Below are 11,281 nucleotides of genomic sequence, written 5' to 3' on the forward strand. Positions count from 1 at the left end.
CAATACACACTGTGACGAGGAAACTAGATTTGGAATTTTACAGCCTCCTGTTTCATGTTTATACATGAAATACTATACACTTTAATCTCTCCTCAATAACACCTGTGTAGTTCTAGCTGCCCACAGTGTTCTGCATTTCATATCTAGCAGTGGTCCCAGGCAGCCTGGGACGGAAGGTAGAACAAGGTTACACACTCAAATAACCTCCCACTCTTTCCAGCCTCATGGCAATCCTTCCGAGAAAGCCTAGCCCTCTCTCAGCCTCTCGTCAACGCCACTCCTTAATTGGCCCGAGAGCCCCTCTTCAAACAAAGCAGTCTTCTCCCACAGGACCGAGCTCTTTCTGCTATTTTCTGGCAGAGCTAAATCCACAGGGATACAGCATGTACCAAGGCAAGTGTACTACAAACTCAAATGCACAGGGAAGAAGTGAGGTACTTCCAGAAGTTGTTGATGTTCTCCAGGTAGAGATTTGCAGGTAGGATGGATCCATCCGCTCACAACTCTTTCAAGGAGAAAACCTTCCTTCTGTGTTTAAGGCTGTCAGGCTGGTGCTTCCAAAAAGCAGCACGCTGTGATGATAACACTGCTCAGTGACAAATACAGAACCTGTCAGAGACCGTGGGTACATCTGAACACAACTAGGCTGCCAAGTACAGACCTGTGTTAGAGCTACAGAACAGTTACAGATTTCATGAGTGACCAGAAAGGCCTCCGCGTTGGTAAAGATGATCACTTTTTAATATTAAGATGAAGCAGTAATATTTAGTTGCTGTGCAGCTTCAACCTCCTCTTTAGCAGCAACCGAGGTCTCCTCACCCTCTGCCCACACGCTGCCTGGCAGGTAGCAGTAACACACAAAATGCATCCTTAACTTTCACTGCCTTGGTTGTTACTCTGAGGCACAGCAGCTCTTTATGCTACACTCAGCTAGCGTAGGTAATACACGAGCAAGGAAAAAGTAAACACATATACCCACAGACACACTCAATAGCAATTCTTCAACAGTGTATATGATAGCAGAGGCACAGAATTGTCCACTGATATATAATATATATCAGACAAACATGTCATTTAAAATACTTTGTTCTTTCTCCTTTATTTAGCCACAACACAAATACAAGAGCAGTCAAACTCAGTCCAGTGGAACTCACTAGATAAACCTGTTCAGATTAAGATTCTCAGGAAAACAAACAAAATGCACACACACACACACACACTCACACACACAAAAATGCAGCAGCGCCCTTACAAAATGAGGAGTGGCACTGAACTGCACCTAAAAGTAAAACACGACCAAAAAAAAAAAAAAAAATAAAGAATCCACCAGTTAGAATACATTTGTTAAGCAATAAGGTTGGGCACTGAACAGGTTCCCACTGTACCATCCCATTGGCTATTTAAATACCAGCATAACTTTTTTCAGGTGCAAATTTGGAGCTCACAGAGGGAAAGAGCCTGATTTCAGTTCCCCGAGCACACAGGGTAACAGAACAATCGTTCCACTGTAACTCAGAGCAGAATCTGGCCCTCTGAAATGAATATGCATATGACCTGCTCTGGCTGGAAGACTACTGTGGGTGACAATTTTTTTTTTTCCCCTTCACATCTCCCGCAACAAAACTCACCACCAGTGTAGTTTGTAATTTCACTTTTGCACCCTCCACATTTCAGAGTCTGCTCTAAAGCACATGCTGCTCTTTTGGGCGGAAGAAATAATGTAGTGATTCTGTGATGCGAATAAATGTCCACTAGGGACTAGAATATGACCACCAAATATACCAAGTCACTGCAGAAGAAATAGAAATCGGGCTCTGAGATAAAGCTGGTCAAGCTGGTCCATCTGATTTGTCAACGCTTTGTTCAGAAATATAAGACTCCAATATAGTTTACAAAAAGAGTAATTCGTTACAGAACATCTCAATGTCAAAATACTAACAAAAACACAGCTTGTTAAGGCTGAGAAGAGTGGTTTTGGAAAAATTAATAGCTAAACTAAGCTGTTGCTAACAATAACAGGTGATATCTCTTCATAAAAAGGCGGTCTGATGTACTCAGGAAAAATGGAACATTGGAAACAAGCTGTTTACAAAAGTGATTTAAATGCTCAGAACAGATCTAACACAAGTGTTAACATCCACTATTGTAATTTTATTTTCGGACAACTTCAGCAACTATTTAAAAAAAAAAAAAAAGCTAATACAAAAATGTAGAAAAGAAATGAACAAAAAAAAATCCAAAGAGATAGTTTTTAGACAAACTTAGTTAAGTTGAAGCTGTACCTTTGTCCCAGTTATTAAAAACTTCAATTTTAAGCGTGGCACAACCCAGCTCAGCTAGGTTTGCAGGCTTCCCCACCCTTACTAAAGGGTTAGTCCTTAGAAGGCTCCAATCTCAGTCCCCCACGGTCTGTACGGTTTGCCGAGGTTCACTGACTGCGTTGGTGCAGACGGGCTCAGCATGTTGGGAGACAGCAGATGGAAGGAGCCAAACGAAAAGGGGAACGCAGACAGAGATGCCATGGAGGAGAGAAGAGGAGGAGACAGTTTGGTCGTGGATGTGACCACAGGGAGCACTGGTCCGACGCTGCCATTTGGGGGCACTCTGAGTGAGGAAGTTTCAGCGTGTGGGGCGGCGATTCTGCTCTGGTGATGCGGTTCTGTGGAAGACGCCGTAGTAGTGGTGTTACCATGCCCGTTTTGAGGCAGCAGCAACGGGTGAGATATGTGAGGGTGATGTCCAAAGGCACTGCCCCAAGGAATGTGTCCAATGCCAGTGTGCGCACTGCTCGCCGCTTCCCGCTGAGAGGCGTAGTTATTGAGATGAGACACGAGTCGAACCCGCAGAGGGTCAGAGGCATCCAGACCCTCTATAATACTAAGGTATCGAGCTACTTCAGCCAGGCACTCTCGAAACCCTAAACTCCGGTAGTCCATAGCCAAAGCATGAGCATCAAAATAACCTATGAGAAAAGAATGGAGTCTTAAGATGCTGTTTTCTAGTCCTTGTCTACACATTGCCTCCCCACTCCACCCTGCCCTATAAAGCATATTTCACTTGGATGTGGTTAGTATTCCCAACCATAGATTAGCTGCCAAACTCCTTTCTATTTCTTTTTGTTGTTGCTGTTGTTTTTAGTTTTTTTAGGCTAACAAGGTTTTCTTTTATTTCTGTGCTGTGATGCTGCAAGTCCCAAGACCGGTCACAGACTGCCGTTTTTAAACTGAAATTGCACGCTACCACTGGGAGGAAAGTACTTTTGTTCTTTTCACGTCTCCCAGTGCAAGCAAAACCACAGCACAGTGAAATTCGTTTGAAACACAAGTCCTGACTTAGAGAGTCAACTTGTTTATTCACTGCACAGCACATTTCACCATTTTTGCTCATTCTCTGCACTACTCGCTGAAAGCTGTATTTTTTTTTAGCTTCTGCTCTGAAATTTCAGAATGCCAGAGAAACAAACATTCGACAACAGCAAGAAATATGTGTTTTCCAACTTGCCAGTTCGCCTCAGAGGGCTGACACAGTGCTAGACTTGCAGCTCTTCTCCCTTACAACAAGCCGAAGCTAGTGCTGTAAAACGTTTGGGCTGTAAATCTTCCCCAAGAAGAAGAAAGCCCTAAAGAGCTGGCAAAACCCAGCAGGCTTTCCATCCACTTTCCCCAGCAGCTCCCGCACGCTGGGGGTGGCCACGCTCCTCCTGTGCGGCACGGACACCGTACCTTTCCCTCCTGCCGTGTGCAGCATTTTCAGGTGGTCGACGGTCATCTGCAGGATCTCTGCCTTCTCCAGCTTGGCCGATCCCTAGGAGGGAAGGGGGAGCGGGAAACTTTCCAGGCAGGGCCGGGGACGCCCGAGCCCTTCCCGGAGCGGCTCGGGGAGGGCAAACCCGGTGCCGGGCTGGGAACCACCGACCTGCTTCTCGAAGGCGCTGGGCACCAGCCTCCTCAGCTCCGACAGGCTGTTGTTGATGCGGTCGCGGCGGCGCTTCTCGATGATCTGCGGGGCAGAGCGGGGTGAGGGGCTGCGGGGAGGGGGCAGCCCGTCCCGTCGGGCAGGCACTGCCCCCCTCCATCCCTCCATCCATCCATCCCTCACTCACCCCTCGGCGCCTCTTCCTGGCCAGGATCTGCGAGGTGGCAGACGGCGACACGGAGCCCGGCGGCGAGCCCAGCGTCCTGCGGGGAGGAGCGGGGCTGAGCAGGGGGGCAGGAGGGCAGAGCGGGCAGCGCAGCAGACGGGACACCCCCCACACCCCCATACCCACACCCCCACACCCCATAACCCCCCCGCTCCTTGCTCTCACCCGTTCTCATCCGCGCTCTCCTTCTCCACCTCGACGGCCTCGTCCAGCTCCTCGCTGTCCGACGAGCTGGACTCGGGGTGCGCCCGCTTCATGGCGGCGGCGGCGGCGGCTGCGGGGCGAGGGCGGCCGCTGGGCAGGCGGCGGGCGGCGCGCGGCACGAGGGCGCGCGGCAGCAGGGGGCCCGGCGCACGCCCTGCGCCCGTCTCCCCCATGGCGGCCCCGCGCCGCGCCCCTCGAGCCGCTGCGGGCGGGTCGCGGCCAGCAGCAGCAGCAGCAGCAGCAGTAGGAGCAGTAACAGCAGTAGGAGCAGTAGCAGCAGTAGGAGCAGTAGGAGCAGCACCAGCAGCAGCTGCAGCCGCCGCCCGCCGCCACGCGCGGCCCCCGCCTCGCCCATTGGCCGCCGCCGCGCGGCGCTCGGCCAATCGCCGCCCGGCACAGCCGCCGCGGCGCCGCCCCCGCGGCGCGCGGCCGTGGGAAAGCTGCGGTGTGGGGTTGGTGGTGTCATGTCGTGGTGTCGTGGTGTCGTGTCGTGGTGGCAGGGTGTGTGTGGAGCCCGTACATGAAGGCCCGCCGCGCCTGGGTGTGTTCCCCGCACACAGCCGCTGCCTCCTGTTGTGTGAAGCTGAGGTGCGGGCAGGAAGGGAAAAAATGATAAAAGTAATAACAAGAATAATAAAATACAGTACTAAATAATAAAAATAAATAATAAAAATAAATAATAAAAATAAATAATAAAAAATAATAAAGGGGTACTAAATAATAAAAATAAATAATAAAAATTATTAAAAATAAAAATAGTACTAAATAATAAAAAATAACAATATTACTAACAAGCACAGGTGAAATGAGGCTGTGCTGTTTGAGACGGTTTCGTCACGATTCAGTTTTCATGCACACAAAGCCTTTCCAGCAGGGCTCCCTTTCAAAGCTGATCCCCTAGAGTGTTGCAGCCGAAGGGCAGGAGGGTGACAGGCACGTGCCCGGTGTCACAGCAGAGAGCGACGAGCCCCTGGAACAGCATCCTTCAGCCTCCCAGCTGTTGAGGTAGAAATCAGCATGCACTTGCTGCACATTTTAGTCAGCTGCCTGTATTTTGACCAAGCACCCCTTCTGGGAAAGGAGCAGGGAGAAGGGACCAGACTACAGGCAGTAGGAGCTGCAGCTGAGAAACCCAGAGCAGTGCTGCAGCTGCCTGTAAGCAGCTAACAGGAGGTGGTAGAAATATTCTGTTCCCACACTGCATTTTTCATAAGTCTGTCTGTTCTGCGGTGCTGTGTAATTAAGCTTGTGTCAGCACTTGCAGTGCATCCACCTTTCCAGCCTGTGTGTTTTTGCTGGAAAACAGCTGTCTGCACCGCTCACTCACTTTTGCAGGACCAGAAGCAGGTCCCTGGCAGGCGCCGTGACGTTTCTGCCTGTTTGGCTTGCAGATGCTGCACCTGACATCTCCCGTCCAGGTGCATGTAACCCCTTCCTAACACGGGGAAAAAATGTGGTAGGAGAAATTACCTGGCAGCAAGCACTCACTGCATGTGCGTGGGGTCTGACCTCCAGGTCCCAGCAGTCGCCTCCTGCAGCTCAGCCCACCCATAGCTCCCAAAGCACTGGGGCCAGGCCCACCAGGGATGCTCTGGGAGCTCTTTGCAGGCGCTGCCTTCTCCAGGTGACCTGCAGAAGCCATCAGGCAGAGCGTGGCTGGGGCTCGGAGGCAATAACTGCAGTTGGCTGTCAGCTGCAGGGGGAAGATAAGAAATGTTTGCCTGTCTGTTTGTTTCGACCTTTCCGTCCGGCACGAGGAGGAACAGCAGCACGAACAGCTTTAAATTACCTTGTGCCTCTGTGATACTGGGCAGGGCCCAGTGCTCACAGTCGGTCTAATTGTTAACCATGGCCCAAAGGGCAGTTTTATTAGCCAGAAATTGCTAACGTGTAGAGACAGCGCCGTCATGCACCTCTCACACCTCTGCCTGCAGCGGTCAGGAGGGCAGACAGGAGAGCAGCCTTTTGCATGCCCAAGGCCGAGGGAATTAAAAGGAGAGTGTGCACGAGAAGGGCACGTCTGAAAGAGCTTCATCTCGCACCTCACCAATGCCTCCGCAGCACAGGGGCAATGGGCCTCAGAAGGCAGCAGCCTTCCCTCTCAGAGACCCCCACCATTTTGTGCCGTGCCATGCCATGCCAGACCGTGCCATACTATGCCATACTGTGCCATGCCGCAGTTGGTCTGCTACCTCCCTGGACGCTGCGCCCCACAGCTGTACCCCACACCCTTCCTCTCACACACACTGAGGCCCTTGGCTCCCCTCACACCTCCTCACCAGGGCCAGGCACTGCAGCCTCCCTTTGGGTAGTTGTAGGCAGTGATGAAGTCTGCCCTCAGCCTCCTCTTCTCCACACTGAACAACCCCATTCCCCCAGTCACTCCTCATAAGTCTTGTTTTTTAGTGCCTTCACCAGCTTTGTTGCCCTTCTCTCCACATTCTTGTAGTAAGGGCCCCAACCTGACCAAGATACTCGAGGTGCAGCCTCAGCAGTGCGGCGCACAGCACCTGTTGGTCATGACTGTCACTCAGAAGGGGGTGGCCTTATTTTTTTTGTGTGCACCCCCCCATTCTTCATCGCTGTGTGCCTCCTAGGTTGATTTCAGGACTAGCACAAGTCATGGTGAACAGGAGCCGCTTGTCACTGCTGCAGGCTTCACTCCAGCAGGGACCTGCCGCCGCTGCCCCCCGCTCTGCTGCGTGCGCTAAATTAACTCTGGTCCCCTCCCTCCCGGCCTGCTCTCCCAAGGCAGCAAGTGCTTTGAAGAGTAATCCCATCAACCTGTCATCCCCGCCCGGAAACTTGCTGTTTCTATGGTTACGGTGCCCAATTCAAGCAGTGGCTCTGGCACTCTCATTGCGGCCCTGCAAAAACATCAACGCCCCCCCCTGCCCCCCAGCACATACCAAGCTGCGGTGTCAGCCCTGCAAGCAAGAAGTTGCTGCTCCAGCTCCTGTGATTTTCCTTGCTGGCTTCTTGCTGAACTTGTGTGGCTTGTCCATGCCACCGACACGGCTCAGGGCTGTGTCACAGGTCGTGTGGAAGTGCCTGCAAAGTTGTTGGAAACAGCAGAAGAGCTTTTCAGGCTTTTTGTGTGGTCTGCGAGCAGCACTCTGAGTGCGAGGGTGTTTTCGCAGGAGCTGGCTGCCGACATTCACACCTGCACATCTCTGAGGCCAAGGCACCCACACAGAGGCTCGTTGGGGAGCTCTCGCTGTGCTGGGTGCTGGGAATGCATTTCTTCCTTCAGACTGGCCAAGGACAGGGATGACTGCCACACTAAAGTCCCTACCGTAAGCTGAGTGCCTCAGCTGCACCACTTGTGCTGCAGCACTGGTCTCAGCTCCCACTTTAGGGGAGCTGTGTATAGTGATGAGTGAGCAAGTCTGTCACTTGTCACACTGTCAGCATCTTGGTAACAGCAGAGCTTCATTCCTCTTCTGGACAGCCCTGAATAATGCAGGTAGTCTTTGCTTTCACCTGAGGAGGCTTCAGCTCATCTCCAGAACCAGACCTGGGATGTAACTGTACACAAGGCCAATCTACGAGCACACACTGAAGCCACCCAGGCAGAGCTACCTTTCACTCAGTCAGCCCTCTGACTGAGGTGGGGGCAGGCAGATTGGCTATTTTACCGCCTGGTTTCCTTTCCAATCAGGCCAACCCCTTTTTTCTTTCCATGCAAGCTCTGAGTCAAGGTGCTTCCAGGCAGCAGCTGTTTCCACGAGACCTCCCTTCTCCCACTCACAAGGCACAGCCTGCAGTGTGTGCTGCAGGAAGCCAAGCTCCTCCACGAGGAACAACACCAGGTTGCAGAAGATGCTGAAGGGGGCAGAGTACATTGGGGGGGAGGAGAAAATGCTGGTTTGATTTGCAGCCACCTTCTTAATTACAGGAAAATGCCATAGTGTCCATGTGTATAAGAGTGTATGTAAAATAGCAAAAGGAATTCAGTAATGTGCTGTTGGCAGGACAGCTTCTATTAGCTTTGTCAAATTGTAGAGGGGTCAATGGCCACAGATACATGGCAGCTACAGACACCTTCCCAAGAGGGGGAAAATTCACCATAGCTGGGCAGCTTATTTAACCCTGTCTTCATTCCTCAAAATCACAGAGTATGGCTTCCACACAGTAAAACCGTGTTTTTCTTCTGGCTGAACTTTTTCAACCAAGTCATCTGTAGTTTGCCAAAACAGTTTTCTTCTGCTCCTGCAGTACTTTTCCTGTGATTGGACCAAGAAATAATAATACAGAAACTTGTTCTTATTTTCTGCTGTCAAAATACTAGCAGTCCACCAAGGAACAATCTAACTAGCCAGGTTTTCCTGTGCAGTTTTGCAACTTTAATGTTGTAAGAGTCATGACCAAAACATGCTTCATGTGGTACACTGATGGTTGGAGAGGGAGGCCCTGCTCCAAAGAGAGAGTCTAAGTCCTGCTTTCAGTCTTCTTTGTCAGTAAGATGCAGCTTTGAGAAAAATGTGTGTGCTATTTGTTCTTGCTAGGAAGAATAGGATGGAAAACAACTCCCAGACCTTCTGTTTCACTGTGCAAACGGTTATGTAAAAGTATGTTCTTTAAAACGGGAAATGTGACTTCTTGGCAAATAGAAGCAACCATTTTTCTTAACAATTTTTCTTGAACTAAATTTCATCATGGAAAAAGAAAAATGAAAGTTGAGCATGCCCCTTAGCTGTCCATAAATACAGTTTGGAATAAAGCAAATCAAAGCAACAATTTATTGCTTTTGAAGGTACCAGCTATTAAAAGCTTTGATGACCACTGCACAGACAGGTTAAATGAATGCTGCACATTACCTATCTGACGTAGCGAGCACTGGCTCCTGGTAAAGCATCTTTGTTTTCTCTCAGGGGATATCTTACATTCACTTCACACCTTTCTGCTGCAGCATTTCCCTGCTGTCCTGCAGCCACCAGCCACCTGAGCACAAGTTCAACATGGAGAAGCAGCCACCACGTAGGGCACCCCCAGGCCCCAGTGTAATGAGCTGCGGAGGGATGTTTAGCATGTGTGAGCAGAGTGAGAAAATGCCAGGGAGTTTTAATTGCCATGGAGCAGTCAGGACTTTGGCTGAGGTTTTACCTGGGAGATCCTGGCAAAGCAACCTCATTTGTCTACTTTAGATAAGTTAAAGACTAAGCCTGACTGGTTTGGATGTGAAACCTTATTCCATATAGGCTGCATATTTGAATGTTGCTGCCTAAACCACTAAACCCTCTCCTCTGGAGAGGAGATCAAAATCAAATCCCATCAGTTGTCTCATCCATTGCATTATGGAATACCAGGATAAAAATAAGCAACAGAAGAAAAGTGCCGCCTTGGTTTTGCCAGAACAAGGTTAGACACTGAACCTACTTTCTGCTAAGGAAACTTATTTCTTAAATGATCTAAATGTGTATCAGCATCTGTTTTTTAAATCCAAACTGAGGGATGATAAAGCAGTTAATTCTGAGATTCAAGCACATTTTGAAAATGCTATTTTGAAGTAACAAAATAGCAGTGGCCTGCATACGCACTGAGGGTATTTTCCTGTGAGATGCTTTCTTTCAGTCTTGCTCACAGTGCTTCGAAACTGCAGCATTCCTACGGGCTTCAGAGAATTCAGGACTTGGGGATGCTGCAGAGCTGACCAGCATATCTGTGCAGAATGAATGCCCTGTGCAGATCCACTGTTCTCAGTGACCTTCATTTTGTCTGCTCCTAAGGAAGAAAAATTATTCTGGGAGAAATAGTTTTTATTCCACAGTAGCACTCATCTGAAAGATTTATTCCAGAAAAACTCAGTTGTGCTGGAACAGGAGCTATCAAAGCAGCATTGCTGAATAGCTCTGACAGTAATTTCCCATGCATACCCAGGCCTTTCTTTTGATTCATGCTGATGTAGCTGCGATAAAACTCCCTTGTGTTTACTTGTTACAAAACAAAATCACCAGCACATGGCTCTCGGTGCATAACAGCCCCAGCACCGCGACGCCGCGCTGATGACCTCCGCATGAACACCTCCAGAGCCGTGTTCATAAGGGTGCTCTGAAGCAAGTGCAAACAGTCACACACTCTTAATGCTTAAACCACAGCAAATGTGTTTAATCCCACACAATAGCTCCGTTATAATACGTCTTAAAGCTGTGGTCTGCGGGGGAAGTGGTGACCACTTCTCACATATATAACGTATACCAAGCATATTCAGCTTGGCACGAAGACAAGAAGCTGGAAGTGTCACGCTGGAGCCGAGCCCCCTGACAGCATGAGACATGTGCTTGTAAGCTGTCTCAAGGAGGATATTTGATTGCCCTCTTTCTTCTTCTGCCTCTCTCCCAACAAAAGCGCCGTGACCTCCCCCATGACCTGGCAAGTGCTGAAATTCCCCAAACACATTTTTCTGTTGTGCCCCAACGCTGAACAAAAGGGAGAGAAGCGGCCTCAATATACTTGAAGTATGGAATGAAAATAATAGAGGGCTGCGGCCGGGCCAGCCAGCGCCGAGCCTCACCTCTCGCCCAGCGTGGTCTGCGTTGCCTCCCACGCTTATCTGCTGCATTGTCAGCGGCGCTTTCTTATTTATGCGCTCATTTATTTATTTATTCGTTTATTTATTTACTCGGGGAAGGCCAGAGCGAGGGGCGGCTGGGGGGGGGGCTGTGTAATTGCCGTTTACACTGCGTTCCCACGCTACTATTGTTTGTGACTTTGTTTCCTATTCCCATCACGTGTGCTAATTAGTTGGAGCTGCTGGCTAGCTGGGAGGCGTGTGTCTGGAGTAAAAGCAGAAAAGATCACTTCCTGGAGGGATCCGGGCAATCTGAACAATTCTCCGCTTTACTTTCAGCCCTCTCCCTCCCCCCGGTTTTGCCCACTCAGGGAAGAGAGAAGAAGTGCTGATTGTCAACTGCTAGCCACCGGAGAGAGAGGCAC

At 49.9% G+C, this 11,281-nt stretch overlaps 1 protein-coding gene across 1 annotated transcript; it reads right to left on the reverse strand.

The window, feature by feature from the left end:
* Positions 1 to 1,073: 1,073 nt before the first annotated feature.
* On the reverse strand, positions 1,074 to 4,660 carry HEY1 (hes related family bHLH transcription factor with YRPW motif 1). The gene is made up of 5 exons (XM_084511212.1): positions 4,307 to 4,660; positions 4,103 to 4,178; positions 3,916 to 3,999; positions 3,723 to 3,804; positions 1,074 to 2,962 (listed from the first exon to the last, which is right to left on the reverse strand). The coding sequence occupies exons 1-5, from the start codon at positions 4,516 to 4,518 to the stop codon at positions 2,379 to 2,381; spliced, it is 1,038 nt and encodes a 345-aa protein (XP_084367338.1). The 5' UTR covers positions 4,519 to 4,660; the 3' UTR covers positions 1,074 to 2,378.
* Between the last annotated feature and the right edge of the window lie 6,621 nt (positions 4,661 to 11,281).

The sequence above is a fragment of the Aythya ferina genome, assembly GCF_964211825.1.
Source record: "Aythya ferina genome assembly, chromosome: 2".
Lineage (NCBI taxonomy): Eukaryota > Metazoa > Chordata > Aves > Anseriformes > Anatidae > Aythya > Aythya ferina.